Here is a 15,802-nt window from a genome sequence, read left to right on the forward strand (position 1 = left end):
GTGTCGTGTCGGGCGGAGCACACCGTTTGACACCCGGTGTCAAATGATGTGTCAAAATGTGCACAATTTACCGTATGGCTTGGTACTGCTGCTAAAAGCTGTCTGTCCGCCTCTGATGAGAGCAGGTACTGGGGCTGGGACTGGGACTGGGACTCTGACTGGGACTGGGAGGATGGAGATGGTGCTTTCTGGGGGTTAAGTGTGTGCGGGATTAATAGCCGGCACACGCTGTCGAGTGTCTCCAGGATTTTTGACTCTTTTTCTCACTCCCCAGCAGCACCTGCCTGCCTGTCCGTTACTCTCTCTCTCTGGGACTTTCCCTATGGGATTGCCTCTCTGACACTCTTTTGGGCGTCTCTCTCTCTCTCTCTTTCTGTCAACATGTTTCTTTTGGGGGTCATAAATGTTATTTTTTGGGGGGGCGGCCAACTTTAATGGCGGGCCATCCTCCATCCATCCGGGGTTTATCCCCAGCACGTGTAATTGCCATACAATTTTTCTTATGTGTGTGGCGATATCTTTTGTCACTCTGAAGAGCTCGCACTCTATCTCCTTCGCTCTCTCTCTCTCGCTAGAGTTTTGAGTGTATTGTAAAATATGCTTTTGGCTATTTTTTGTTGTTGATGAAAATTAAGAAGCACAAGGCACAGGACATTTTTAAATGCATGCACGTGCATGTTGCCTCAACACCTTGCCGCACACGCACATACCTTTGGGCGTTGGGCGTTGGGCGTTGGGCGGAGGGATCGCCACCCTCCTCCTTGCTGTTTTTTTTTTGGATACGGGAGGGGGGAGTGGGGCATTTGTGCCAACGTCAATTTTTCACATAAAGTTGTGCCAAACGCTTGACTTGCATATAAATGACTTGGACTCTCCGGTGAACGTAGCCACTGGAAGGGGGATTGGAGACAGGGTTTCAGGGGTTCCAGAGGTTCAGAGGTTCAGAGGTTAAGGCAACCCCGAAAAAGCATTCGAGTTGTCAACTCTTTTAACGTGTATTACATTTTCCGAGCAGTGGGAGGGGTGTTTGGGGCGGGGGGAGAGAAAGAAATAATTTCCTTTGCGTAATATATGCTGGGTGTATATGAGAGCTTCGTTTTCCGGTCGGTTTTCCTTTTTCTACTTTCGTTTTTTTGTGTGTGTTTTTGTTGTTCTATGAAAAGGAGAACCTCAGGGAGCATAGGGGTGCAGGGGTGTAGGGCGGGGGGGTGAAACACCTGAGGGTAAGGTTGCACTTCGGTTAGATGGAAATTTGTGTGCGGTTTTCCTATGTGTTTGCCGAAGAAAAATAGAGAAACGTAAAAAGAGATAACAAAAATTGAGTTCAAGGTTTTATTTTTACTTCCTGTAGATTTTGAGAGCAGGTAATAGATACAGATAGATGCAGATAAAGCTTGAGATACAGATAGTTCAACAGATTGCCTGGGAATAGATTGAAATTGAAGAAAATGAAATATAAAGAAAAATCAAATGGAAATGGAGTGAACAGAAAGGAACAAACGGAAAGGAAATGTATAAAATTGTATAGGATGAATATCTTCAGGATAAAGGATAAAGTTTCTTAATGGATAAGGTTGGGCAACAAAAGGTAGTAAGAACAGACGGAAGAAGGAAGAGGAAAATACTTTCAAATAAACAGAAATCCGACAACAAAGTACAGGGAAATATTGGTAAATTTAATGCTGAATGTATGAATGAATGATACTTATAATTATAATAAATAATAAATTAAGAATTAATAAATTAAATCAGTGAAATTCCAAATGAATGAATGAAATACTAAAAAATAAATACATCAATAATATTGATATAAAAAATAAATACTAATAATTATAAAGTCAGAATATACAAATAAATAATAATTAATAAATAAATAAATAGTAATAAATAAATAAATAATAATTAAATAATACTAAATAAGTAAATGAATAATAATAATAAAAAATAATAAATACAAAAGTAATAATAATAAATAATACAAAAATAAATAAAATAAGAAATAAATGCATGAATTAGTGGACTTCTGAATAAACAAATATATAAATTAATTAATTAAAAATCTAATGAATAAATACAAAAATGAATATATATATAAAATTAATATTAATTAATGAATATTCTCATAATATGAATTTCCGAATGAAAAAATTAAATAAATGTTTATTGAAGGATTGAAAACCTGATTAATTATGTATTTAGGTTCCATTGTGGAATATGAAATAATATCAAATCATAATAAAATATTGTTAATTATACATGTATAATTATCTGTAAATGACATTCAAAATTATAAAAACAAATTTATCTAATACAAAATAATATATTTCCTGGAACTAAACCGCAAAGCAAACTCCTTTCAATCCCTGAAAAATATACCCTCCAACAAAGCTCTACCCAAAACCGAATAACCCCATCTTTTGCCCCCCCACCCCCAACTACCATTTGTAGGGCATTCCGCGGCTCTTTAGCTGCGCCTCTACCTGAAAGTGAATAATACTCCCACGACGTGCCCTCATTTTCAACTAAAATAAAATAAGAAAATACACAAAAAACATTCACAGAAGCGGAGGCGACATTCACACATTATTCATAAATAGTACGCATACGAGGTGGAGGAGCCGGAGAAGGCGAAGGAGGAGGAGGCTTACTGACAGGAGGAAAAGCATTAAGGAAAAGGGATGTACAGGAAGAGGAACAGGTTTTTGCATTTGTAAACGATCAAATTTTGTCGACGTGCACTTGTAAAATAAATTGGCATTCCTTAGAGCCGCCCGCATGGGAGTACAGGTGGAGACTCTCCCTGTCTATGCTGTGCTCTACGTGCAGATATTTACCGTGCAGCTATTAGATTATATTATTCACACATTACGCATACGACATGTGGAAAAAAGATGCTCTGAAATGTGATTAAATTGCATTAAGTAAATGCTTCATCGTTTAGTGATGTGAAAAGCCCTCCAGCATTTTGTCCATCCATCAATCAAAAGTTAAATCTTCTCAGAACGTTTTTTTTTATTTTTTTTTTGATGATTTATGTCAATGCCAGATATAAAGATAAACCCGGAAAATGCCGTCTAAATGCGCGTAAAAATTGTGTGACGATTTTCCGGCAGAGCCGCAAATTATCAATAAATAAATAAAATTACGCACACATTTTTGTTAGGGGGATTTCAGTTCTGATGTCTGTCTGGCATTTGATTGGTTTTTACAGAGTGGCGGGGGAGGGACGGGGGAGGCGGGTGGTGGCTTTGTGTGTGCCTCCTGCGTTTGAAGGCACTTTGGGATTTGAAATGTAATTGGTAATTATCATAGGACTTGCTGTGTACTTTATGGCCTGGAAATCGATATGAATTTGCGGCTGTCTTTTGCTAGATAATTGTAGTACATTTATGAATGATTAATTTCAGGGTTTGCCTATCCATAAAGGGGGGGACACAGCTCTTGGAGGTCATTGGTACGTCCTTGGCGATGGGATTGCCATTAAGGGGGTTCACCAACAAAGAAAAGGCTTGGACAAACACTTTGCCACTTCAGACACACACATACACATGGAAGCCACACACAGATACTCTCTGTCTCTACACCTGTCAGCAAAATGGAGAAAGTTTTTGCCCCCTCCAGGTCTCTCTCTGTGTCGACTGAGATTTCCTTGCAGCGGTCTGGAAAATGTGTTATCAAAATTTATTGAGCGGCTGTCATGAAAGCTGTCAAAGACGATATCACAAAACATTTGATTTTTGACTATATTTTGGCAGGCGAGAGCAAAAGCAACAAGCAACAAGCGCTTCCCAGGAGCAACCGCGGCCCCAATGGCCCAAGGCCCAACCCAATTTCTTGAGTCCTACAAAGACGCACACATTATAGCCGCGACGGCAGCCCCACCGTATGTGAATCCTGTTGTTGTGCCTCTCGGCGAAAGGAAAGAAATAATCATAATAAAAAAAGGAGCCCCCATAAAACGGAAAGCCCGTGAGCAGAGCAGACAACAAATTTTCATGCTCTCCCAAGGCGCTGGCACATTGATAAATTAATGATTGCCAGGATGATGACGAAGATCCTCAGAAGGGGCACAGGGAAGACGAATGAAAGGTGCAGCAGTCGATGGGAGAGGGTTGATAGAGGGCTATTTGGGTAGGGGTTGCGGTATGGGGAATGGCTGGGTTTTATGGGAAATCAATCTAAATGTATGCAAAAGTTTTTCAAGGAATTTCAGTTTTAATAATCTGGAATTTTTGATGAAAACTCTGAGAAGGAGGTGCGATCTAAAAGGAAAAGGGTATGTCTATAGCTGAAAGGTGTTTCAAATGTATTTTAAACCCATGTTTGTTGCATACTAAATTAAATCTAAATTGTCGCGAAAATTTTAGCAACTCTGTGAAAGAACTTTTTAAGGAAAAACCCAACAAAAAACTTGAATAAACTATAGAAAAATTTATAAAAATTAACAGTAACGACTACCTCACGATTATATATATTATATTATAAAAATTATAAAAAATACTAAAAAATGTACAACAAATTCCAAAAATACCATAAAAAGGTGTGATAAAAACAATGTACATAATATAAAACTTGAAAATTGAATTAAGAAAATATTAATATTCAAAAAAAAGCTGTTTTAAAAACAAATGACATAAGAAAATACCTAAAAGTTGAATTTCAAAAATACTAAAAATCTAAAAAATTTTACTATGAAAAAGCTGTGACAACAATTTTAAAATTTCCAGAAAAATACTGAATAAAGTAATTACAGAAAATATACTGTTAAAAATGTTGACAGAACTCCCTGATGAAATACCTGAAAGTAGCGAAAAACTCCCAATAAAAATGCTAACAAATACTTTGCAATATACTAAAAACTCTATAAAAAAAACTATAAAACTACCACAAAATACTAAAAAATGCTAATAAAATAAAATAAAAAAAAATAGTTCAAAGTTCTAGTAAAACAAATAAATTTAATACACTAAATTTCGTAAAGAAAAAAAATATTAAAAAACTCTTGAAAAAAATTCTTTTAAAAATTAGAAGGAAACTTTAGGACTTCGTAAAAATATGCAAGCCCAAAGATATCATGGGGTTTATGGACTGTTTTTGATTTTGAAACCAGAATAAACCGAGGTTACCTTGAGATATATGTATCTTCCAGTTCTTAAGAGACTTTTGGATACTTTCCACCACTTTCTACTTGTAGTTTTCTGCCAAAAGGCACTGCCTTCTGCTGCTGCTTACCTTTTCCTTCTACGAGTTGGTGAAAGAAGTTCTTAGGCATTCTTAGGCCTTCTCTGCCTAATGAATATTAATCGTCGCCTGACTGGCTGACGAACTGGATGAATGCGCTGTAGTGTGCGGGGCTCCACCTGGTTGTGTGTGTGTGTGGTGTGTGTGTGTGTGCCTATCTATCAAAGCGTCAAAGCCACTTGTCTTATCAGAGGAGAAGAACTGTGGCGAAAGGTGGCGGTGAAAGGAGTTGAAGTGCTGGGGGGAGGACTATTAACAAAACAAATATAGTTTCTGCATGAGAGGGCCAACGGCAGTTGTCGGATTGTTTTTGTTGGCTGCGGCTTTGCCACTTGAATATCGCTGGAACATGGCGGATTAATGTCATTTATCACGCGCGTGCCATGGATTGTAGGTGGGTGTGTGGGGAGGCGAGGGGGGGGGTGGGCCTGTGGCATTAGCAGGCATTTCAAATGTACAAAATAAATAAAGGACTCTCTCCCACACACACACACACACACACGCACATTCACACAGATACGAATTTAAGCCGCAGTTGTTGCTGTCACTGGCTTTGTTTTTCGTTTTGCGGTTAGCGCAAAAAGGATAATGACAAATAATCAAGGATAAACGCTTTTGATTGATCTTTAATGGCAGTCGTTGCCCCCTCCCCCCTCCTTCCGACCCCCCTCTCTCTGTGAGAGTTCGTTCCCTTTGAATGTAAATCATATTAACTTAAATGTAGCATAAAACAAACCTCCTGGAAGCCGCCTGGAAGCCCCATGTGTGGATTGTGGATTGTCGATTGGGTTCGTTTCCTCTCTCTTTCCCTCTTAAATGCGTGGCACAGGACACTTATCCTTCGTGCCACACACACACACACACACACACGCATGCGGGGGCTTATATGGAGGCTTGCCACATTCTTTTGCAATTGTACTTCGTAGCGGAGAATGCTTTTCAATATATCAAAGGCATCACGCATATAAATAACGAGAAGGCTGGGCGAAACCGGAAACCCCTAATGAACGCGTTGACTGCGAGGATGCTCTATGGCCAGAGAAGGAGCCAGAGGATTACATGAAAAAGATGAAGATTTTTTTCATTATTTCTTCTAGTATTTTCAAGGTTTTTTTTTAAGTCATTTAACGTAGTATTACTGAATCTTTGCAGTTTTTTTGTAACGTATATTTGAAGGTATTTTTTTGAATGTTTTGTATAGTTTTTTATGGTATCATTTTCGATATTTTCGGAATATTTTTTAAAGTGTTTTCCTATGTTGTATGTTTTTTATTTTTTATTTATTGTTTTTTTTAAAGGTTTTTTCTTATAATTTTGAAGAGTTTATTTCGATTTCTAAAGTATATTTAAAAGTATTTTTATAGTGTTTTGTATAGTATTTCCATAGCATTTCATGGTATATCATTGTTGGTATTTTCTTAGTATTTTTCTATTTAGTTTTTAATAATATTTTAAAAGTAGTTTTTAACGTTTTTTCTTCTTTAAGCTTTTTTTTTAGTTATTATAAAGTATATTTTTTGGTATACCATTTTTAGTATTTTCTTAGTATTTTTCTAAGTAATTTATTGGTATTTTAAAAGTATTTTATTTTAATTATATATTTAAAAATTTAAATTATTACAAAGTATATTATTTATCGTATTTTATAACAAAATGATTTTTAATATTTCTCTAAGAAATTTTTCATTTTTTTTTTTTTAAATTTTTTAGTATAAAAAATGCCATAAGTAGTATTTGGTATTTTTTTGTCTGCGTTTTCAGTTTTTTGTTGTATTGATTTAACATATTTTATTTTTTCTAAGTATTTATTTAGTATTTTTTTAGTTACTGTTTAATTAAAAATATTTCCTTGTTATCCTATCTTTATAGGTTGCCTTTGTTGCCTTGTTGTGGATCATAAAAGTTAGTATTTCCCTTGTTTCATCCTTCGGCATGCCGTGAATATACCCCTCTTCCTGAAGCATGGAGCATGAAGCATGTATAAAGGCCTTAGGCCCTAGTTAACAGGCTCTGCTGTGCCCCTTCCCCTTCTCCTTTTGAGCAGTAAGACGAATCCATTGCCAGAATAGTATCTAACTGAAATTCAAGAGAAAAGCCAATTGAAGGAAAATGTCTATGAAAGAAGAAGGAGAAGAAGAAGGAGGAAGAGGAGATGTAACTGTAACAGCAGGCTGTTCGAAGCACATTCGAAAGAAGAGAGCCCCGTCAAAGACGGCGGAATAAAGCAATTAAGCGGCTTACAAATGCCAGCCATTGCCGGAGAACTGCCAAAAGAAGAAGAACATTCGGGTGTGCTTGTGTGTATGAGTATCTGTATCTGTGAGATACAGTGTGTGGCGCAAACAACTCTGACAAGACGGAGATGGAAAATGAAGAAAACATCAGAAAATTAATTTACATGTGCGATTCATCAATCAGGACTCTCGAGGAGAGAGTCCAAGAGATGTGCTCGCCATCGTTCCGTTTGTTCCCCCCAAAAAGTCATAAGCGGACACACATATGTGTATCTGTGTGTATCTGTGTGTGTGTGTGGAAAATGCATGCGTGTGTGTGCAGCAGGCCGTGCGTTGATTGATGATAAATACTCCCTCTCGCTCCTCTCAGAAGAAAAAAGAGCGACCATTCGGCCCGGCCGCTTGAGATAAAGCGCTCAAATGCGTCGCATATTAAATGATGCAACATGAAAAGTGAAAAGGGATGCTACCCCCAGCACCCCCCCTGCCCCTTGCCCCTTTGGCCTTCCCTCAGCCAGTGTTTATTTTATTATTATGTAATGCCTGGCCCATCCTTCGATCCCCCTTGTGCCCTCCTCTCTGGGGGCAATCGTTATAAATGACCATTTGCGTGGGGGATTCCATGGCGCCCCTGTTTAGCTGCCGCTGCTGCCCCTTGTCCTTGTCGGGCTTTTGTATTGTTTGCTTGCCAGCGATAACATTTATGCCCATTACATATAAATATATAAATAAATAAATCAGTATTACTAGAACTTCACTCTCGCCTCGGAATGCGCAGCAAGGCTTAGCCCTCTGCTCTGCCCGCCATCGTGTGTGCGCGTTTAATATTTCATATTTTCGTAAAAAATACTCCATGTGGTTGGTGGGGCATTGGCCCTATGTATATATGTATATATTAATTGTGGGTCAAGCGAGCTTCATGGAATTCCTTTCGTATTTTTTTTATGGCTAAAAGAAGCTGTGGAACAGAATTTCGATATAGAAGATGATAGAAAACAGTTTTTTCTGTGATACATGTATATTTTACGGATGCGAGACTCACTGGAAGGGAGCTAGAAAGAGAAAAAGAGCCAATGGCATTGAAATAAGAGAGAGAGAGAGAGACAAGGAAGGACAAGTTTCTAGCTGCTAAGCCACGCTGGAAGAAAGACTGCGAGATGGATTACTGAAGGTTAACGATTTTATAGTATTTAACTTTTGTATTTTAAAATCGTTGAAAATATTTTTAAAGGATTTAAAATTTTAAAAAATATTTAATTTCATTAAAAAAAATAGAATATTTTTAAATTATAAAAGTATTTTTAAAGTTATATTATTTTTAGGTTTTTTTCAGTATATTGTAGTATTTTTGCGTGTGTTTTCATTATTTTTGTAGTATATTATTTGGGATTTTGAAGTATTTTGCCCTTTTTAAGATTTTTTTCATTTTTTTTTTTAGTATTTCGAATTTTTGTGTGTGTTATCAGTGTTTTTGAAGTATATTATTTAGTCTTTGAAAATATGGTAATATTTCCAGTATTTTCTCAGTATATTTGTTTGTATTTATTTTTTTGTGTGCTTTCAGTATTTTTATAAAATTGTATTTCGTATTTTTAAGCAGTTGATAATTTTTATCATTTTCTCAGTATAATTTTTAAGTATTTATATTTTTGTATATTTTCAGTATTTTTTAAAAATATGTTGTATTATTTTACAATTTTTTATAATTTTCAGTATTTTCTCAGTATATTTTTTAGTCTTTAGTAGTTTTGTTGAATATTATTTAGTATTTTTAAGTATTTTTCGCTTGCAATATTTTTTGTAGTTGTGAGTATTATGGTATTATTTTAAAGTGTTTTGCCAAGCCTCACTGAGAGAGGGAGATGGAGAGTATCTTCCAGCTAAGCCACTCTGGGAAAGGGAGATAGAAAGGAACAGCGCGAGTGGCTGAAGAGAGAAAGATAGAAAGGTGTCCCCGTCTCGTGTCTGTCGTTTTTCAGGTTCATATGTGGACGACCTGTCGTCCGTCCACAAACCAAAAAAAAGAAAAAAAAACTAAACAACAAAACGCGCTCGGTCGCATTTTATTTAATTCATTTTCTCATTTGTATAATGCGTCGTCTGCTGCTGCTGCTGCTGTTGCTGCCACACAAATAATTTGCCAAACAAAATACTCAAGGGAGTCGTTGTCGTCTGAGAAGGTGTTGTACGCTCTGTGAGCCTTTGATGCCTTCACGCAGAAAGGCCCCCCCGCCCCTTCCTTAGACCCCTTTGCTGCACTCCATCACCCCCTGCAAAGGTCACAGACATTTGAAGCGTTTTGTTGTCGCGACATAAACGGCGGAGGCGCACCCAATTCAGTAATTCACATGCCATGCAGCGACCTCATCAGAAGAACAGAGAACCCCAACCCCAAACCCAAACCCGAATCCCTTCTGTCTGTCATCAGAAGCGCGGCAAAATTTCATTCACATTCGCACTCACAATACTCGTACGAATGCGAGAAGGACTCAAATTAAAAATGCCCTCCTGCATGCGACGAAGCTCTTTTGGGGGGCGGGTACTGTTATGAGTATTTGCATAACATTGGCCAGCCCACGCCCACAACCAGCCCGCCCTAAACACGGTTTCCATTCATAAATTCAGTGTGCAACGGTGTAGGGGTGCTGGGGTGCAGGTGCAGGGGCCCCCTAATAATAGTCGAGCAGCCCCTTTGGGGCAGCCCCTATATGGTGGGGGAGTCTCTCCCTCTCTCTGTGCATGCGATGCAAAGTACAACAAGTTAATTATGGAGGCATGCAACTTGCAGTTGCCGTCGTTGCCGTTGCCGTTGCCGCCATAAATTGTGCGGGCTTCGGGGACGTTTAATGAGTGTGCAAACGCACCTGAATGTTGCTGTTGCTGTTGTTGTTGTTGTTGTTGTTGGGGCAAGAGTGGCAAAGACAGAGACAGAGAGGTGGTATAGGTGTGTGTCTCTTAAGAGCGAAACTATTCGATTGACAAAGTTCTGTTGTACAGAGCAGATTCTTCTACAAGTTAAATTGTTGAACGAAAAACTCTTCAAGTGCAGTTTGGATGGACAAGTTTCTTGAAGCAGCAGGCAGCAGGCGGTGGCAGTGGCAGAGATTCTTGCCTGAAAGGAATTTCCATTTTCGGGGAAATATTCAAATTTTCTTGCGGCCGCCCATCGATTAAAGTCTTGGCTCTGGGGAGGGACATTTTTATGGAAATTAAATTCTACCATTTTCTTGATGGATGATTTTACTTTTTGGAGAGAGGGCCACACTCTCCCAATGTGGCTTAGCAGCTGGGAACTTTATTGCTTTTCACCTCTAGACCTCTACCAGTGGGACTTTTTCTTTTGGGATGGAAAGAGCTGGCTTTTTTGTGGGTTCTCTCTCCCAGTGTGGCTTAGCAGTTAGCAATTGTTTCTGTCTTTATCTCTAGCCCTCTTCCAGCAAGACTCTTTCTTTTGGGATGGAAAAAGCTAGTTTTTTCTGGGGTTCTCTCTCCCAGTGTGGCTTAGCAGTTAGCAAACACTCTTTCTCTTCACCCCTAGCTCTCGCCCAGTAAGACTTCTACCATCACTCGACTTAAATGTTCATTGATGCCATCTTTTCTTGGAAAATTCCTGCTTTAAATTTCCTTTTTCCTTTACTATTAATTGCTCATACGCACTGCTGACGGCAGTTTTGGCCTTGGGGGCCTCTAATCCCGCCACGTGGCATGTTGCAGGGCAAATCATTTCCTTGAAGCACTAGGCACAAATGAATAATTTAAAGGGTAAGGATAGATTATGATAGCAGACCCGTTGAAAGATGCTTGGGCCAGCGGCGAGCACTTGACTCGAATATTCATCAAGTTTTTCCACGAGTAAATTACTTGTGAACATGCAACATGCTGCAGGCAGCAGGCGGGCACTGCCACTCCGCAGCAATACAAACAGGGAAAAGAAAATTAGCGTAAAATTTCGAAATGAGTGAAAAACAAAAACCCAACTCAAACTGTAAATTCCGGACCCGCATTTGAACTACGAGGCACCACCACCAGCACTACAAAAAGTTGCAAGTGTTTGTCATGTGCCAACACTTGCCACTGCTTTGCGTTGGGGAGGGGCGAAGGGGGGGGCCTAATTTGCGCATAATTAAATATAAATTGTATGCATCATTGTTTGTTCTGTGTGTGTGTGTGTGTTTCCACCCGTTGTTGCAACAAGCATTGGGCGTAAATATATTAAAGAAATTGCTGTTTTTCGTTGCACATTGCCCCATGTATGACACGCAGTTGCAGTGCTTTCTTGTCGCTGCCACTGACAGGTTGCAGTTGCACTCCACCCCCCCTAGGCAGCACAGGACTCGCCGTCGCCCCCACAGCAACAATTGCAACGTTTTGGAAACAGCACAAAGAAAATGTAATTATTTACGCTCTTGAGCAGACGACAACGACGGCGACAACCACTTCCTCTGTTCTACACCCAACTCTCACTCTCTGTCCCTCTCTCCCTCGTTCCTTTTGATACCTTGGTTTAGGTTGGGGTGTATTGTGTTTATCATAGAATATGTAACAGAAAAGGGCTTCAGCGACCAATCTTTTGCCAAGTCCATAATGAAAACACCCATTGAGCGACTAGTTTTCATAGAAACAGCAAACTTTATGAGGCTATTCCTCTCCTAAACATCATACTTAATGGATCGACTGAGCGGCGACTACAAATACAAACAAATATCACTCTGCGCTGCCTTGCAAGACCATGCATGTCCATCACTCCCAAAGCCGAAGAGGCGAAGCTTTCGGTTGATCAGTCGGCAGATAAATACATTTTATGCAGGCAGAAATGCAAAGCATACACAAAAGCGAAGCTTGTTCGTTGTTGTTTTGGCCTGCAAGTCCATGCAAGTCCATCGCTCCCAAAGCCGAAGAGGCGCAGCTTTCGGCTGATCTGTCGGCAGGTAAATACATTTTATGCAGGCAGAAATGCAAAGCAAAAACAAAAACGCAGCTCGCTCGCTCTCGCTCTCTCTAGCAGCGTTGCTCGTGGCTCAGGCGCAGTTCTACTTCAGTGGTAGAATGAAGGAAGCAAAAAAAAAGCAGACTGCGCTGCCGCAGTGATCCAGAGAACCGAAGAGTACCGAGTGCCATCGCCAGGGTACGTTCGGCTGTGTTTTGGTGAAGGGCAACCATTGCGGGCATCGAATTCTTTATAAGCCTCTATTTTGGATAGAATTTCATACCTAAAGGGTATCTTTCAGTCGGTTGTGCGCCTTCAAATCAAATTCGTGTCTTGTTTTCTTGCTTGTGCTCCTCTGCTGTTACTACTGTTGTTGTCGCGTCAACAGCAATTTATTTGAGTGTGAAAAAGATGAATTAATTTTACAGCATTGTGCAGCACAATTAAAAATTATTTGCTCTCCTTCGCCCATCTCCCGTCTCACTCCTGCTGCCAATGTCAGAGCTTGCCCCGAGCTTAATTGCTGCAAAGTTGTTGTGGCTTAGCCGGGTCCTTGGCCATAAGAGTGGGGGCGGGGCCAGCGAGGAGATATGCCCATTGCCTAGGCTCGACTCTGGCGCTGTTGCTGCTGCTGTCCTGCAGCAATTTATGTTTTTGGGCCTGGTCCACCGATTCGGGTTCTGTTTTTTTTATGTTTTTTTTTTTTTTCGTGCCTCTCTCTTTCTCTCTCCTTCTGGCATTGTTTTGGCCTTTGTTTGTGGTTGATGATGAGAAAACTTTTTGCCTGGCAGGCAGCTGAAGTGTTGGCGACGTTGACGGCGAATGTTGGGCCATGTTTTATGCATTTTCTTATGACTTTACTTTTGGCGTAGATTTGTGCGTCGTTTTCCTCTCCCTACCCCCTGTCCTTCACTTCACTGTGTGAGAGGGTGAGGGGAAGGGGGAGGGGGCAGGGGGCAGGGCGGTGGCTGGGGAGTAGCGTGTGAATTATTATGTACATTTCAAATGTGCAACAACAATAACGACGGAACAACTAAAAGCAATGCCGTAAATTTGTTTTCCTGCCAAGTGGACAAAGACCGACCTCCTCCGGGGGGGTGAGATGCAACAAGACAGAGAGAGAGAGAGGCAGGAGGAGAGAAGAGGTCATGTCAAGAGATGTATAAAAACTATGACCCGCTTCCGTTTTGTTGTAAAGTAAATTTCTTTTCTTTTTCGGTAGGCGGTTCTCTCTCTCACTCTCTGGAACATTTGTCTTTTTGGGCGGGTGGGGGATATGGGCGGGGTAAATAACTTAATTAAAGTAAATGTGTTTTCCGCGGGAGACATAAGAAGTTTGTAATTAGTTGGGCGTGGCATTTGGCAGTTGAACAACAATTCTTCAAGGCGTAAAAATATAAAAAAAAATAACTAGAAACAGCAGAAGCAAAAATGGCAGCATAAAAATTAAATTTTTAAAATAAATAATTGGTTTTTAAATTAAAATAAATTCATATTATATTTAAAAAATTTAAAAAAAAATTTAAAAAATATTTAAAAATTATAAAAAATGTATATACCAAAATTAAATAAATAATACAAATTAAATAATTTATAAACAAAATATAAAATAAAAAAAGATAAGAAAACAATATAAATAAATAATCACAAAAATAAAATTTAATAAACAAATATTTAACATTAAAAACAATTATAAAAAATTAAAAAACATTATATTTACCTTACTTACTACCTCGACTAAAACAAGTTTTATTTTGATTTAAATATAAATATATTTATAAATAAATAATCAAAAAAATAAATAAATCCACATTTAATAAATTTATAAATAAATAAATATAAAAAAAATTAATAAAAATAGATAAAACAATATTTAATAAATTTATAAAAAATGTATACAAAAAAATTAATAAATTATAAATTAAATAATATTGAAAATAAAAAAATTAAGTAAATATATAAAAAAAACATAAGTAACATACATTTTATTTTGATTTAAATATAAATCTATTTAAAATGTTTATTTATTTAAAATATTTTATGTAAATAAGTAAAATAAATTTTAATTTGAAATTAAAGGGGGGAAACCCTTCCCCTTTAAAATCTACAAAATACAGCCCCTCCCATTAAGAGATTATTTTTTTAAAGAAAAATATCTACATATAATTTTATTTTTGCACCCATTTTATGGGGGACTATAGAGTACTACATACCCACCCCCGTGTAGTCGAAGGAGTGCGGGTCGAGCTCGAAGCGCCTCAAGCGCTCGTAGTACTGTCCAAAGAAGAATGCCTCCATCAATGCTTGCATGTAAATGCGCCACCAGCCCTCGTGTTGGTGGCGATTGTTTGCAATCCAAACGCAATTAAAGGGGAAAAATTTCATAACCTTATTAGTTCCCGCTTGATCCATGTCGCAGTGCATATGGTTTGTGAAAAAATCAAATGGTACATCGACTGAATATTCTCGCTTTTGGCGACGGATATGCTTCACAGCAGATGGCGATAATTGAGGAGGGGCAACAGATGCCGAAAGCCCAGATACAGATGTTCCATTCGATACTGAAAGGCTGATAGAGGAGTTCTGGGTCTCGTTCTGTTTCTGGATTGAAGTGTCAGTCCTGGTGGTATTCGTAATGTTGCCGCTCTCCTCGATCTTCTGCTGCATTGCAGCACTAGAGACACTCCTGGCTTCCCCCAAAGGCAACTGCTATAGAAATTTAATGAGTAGGGGGATCATTTGAGAGCGTTTTCTCTTGGACGTACCATAAGAAAAAGCTCCGCTATGACCGTCAAGGCAATGAAGTACAATTTTGGATTCATGGTTAATTTCCTATGTAGCTACAACAATATATACTGACTGAACAACGAGTGATGAAGGCGCATATGTATCTAATTATATACTAATTAAAAATTATGCTAATTATAGCTATATTTTGACATTTAAATGAAAACTTGATTCTCAGAGGGCATAGACTATACATAGGCGAGTGTCCTATTCGGATTCCACCAATAACTCAGCGCCTTGCCAAACTATCCTTCGAGGACACAATAACCTTGTCGCTCTTTCTCTTTCTAAACTACAAAACATTGCCGCAGAGAGGATCACGATCCATGCGTGCTCTCTCTTTCTTGTCCCTTTTGGTCCTGCCTGAGCGGTGCGTCTCCCTCTCGCTAACACCTTCACAGCAATGGGAGAACTACAGCCGTGACTCAATATTTATGCCCGAGCTTAACATTGCACGACGAAGAGTGCGTGAGAGAGAGAGAGAGAGAGACAGCAAATGAGCAAGCACGTGGCCAGCGCAAATTGATTTGCTTCTTCAGGCTATAATAATAGCCCGATCTGATTCAAATTCGGCAATATGTTAGATATAGTCCTTGTCTATGGTTCTGCGTTT

The 15,802-nt window shown here is 38.7% G+C and overlaps 1 protein-coding gene across 1 annotated transcript; it reads right to left on the reverse strand.

Moving 5' to 3' along the window:
- Positions 1 to 14,582: 14,582 nt before the first annotated feature.
- Positions 14,583 to 15,224, reverse strand: LOC113567258. Its single transcript, XM_026994515.1, has 2 exons — positions 15,168 to 15,224; positions 14,583 to 15,111 (listed from the first exon to the last, which is right to left on the reverse strand). The coding sequence occupies exons 1-2, from the start codon at positions 15,222 to 15,224 to the stop codon at positions 14,608 to 14,610; spliced, it is 561 nt and encodes a 186-aa protein (XP_026850316.1). The 3' UTR covers positions 14,583 to 14,607.
- Positions 15,225 to 15,802: the final 578 nt, after the last annotated feature.

The sequence above is a fragment of the Drosophila persimilis genome, unplaced genomic scaffold, assembly GCF_003286085.1.
Source record: "Drosophila persimilis strain 14011-0111.01,24,50 unplaced genomic scaffold, DperRS2 tig00003933-arrow-pilon, whole genome shotgun sequence".
In the NCBI taxonomy this organism is placed as follows: Eukaryota; Metazoa; Arthropoda; class Insecta; order Diptera; family Drosophilidae; genus Drosophila; species Drosophila persimilis.

Excerpts from the sequence above, each read along its gene's own strand:
- LOC113567258 (XM_026994515.1), bottom strand. The coding sequence starts at position 15,224 with ATGAATCCAAAATTGTACTTCATTGCCTTGACGGTCATAGCGGAGCTT. Across the intron at positions 15,112-15,167 it reads TAGCGGAGCTTTTTCTTATG|CAGTTGCCTTTGGGGGAAGC; the intron begins GTACGTCCAAGA and ends AAATTTCTATAG.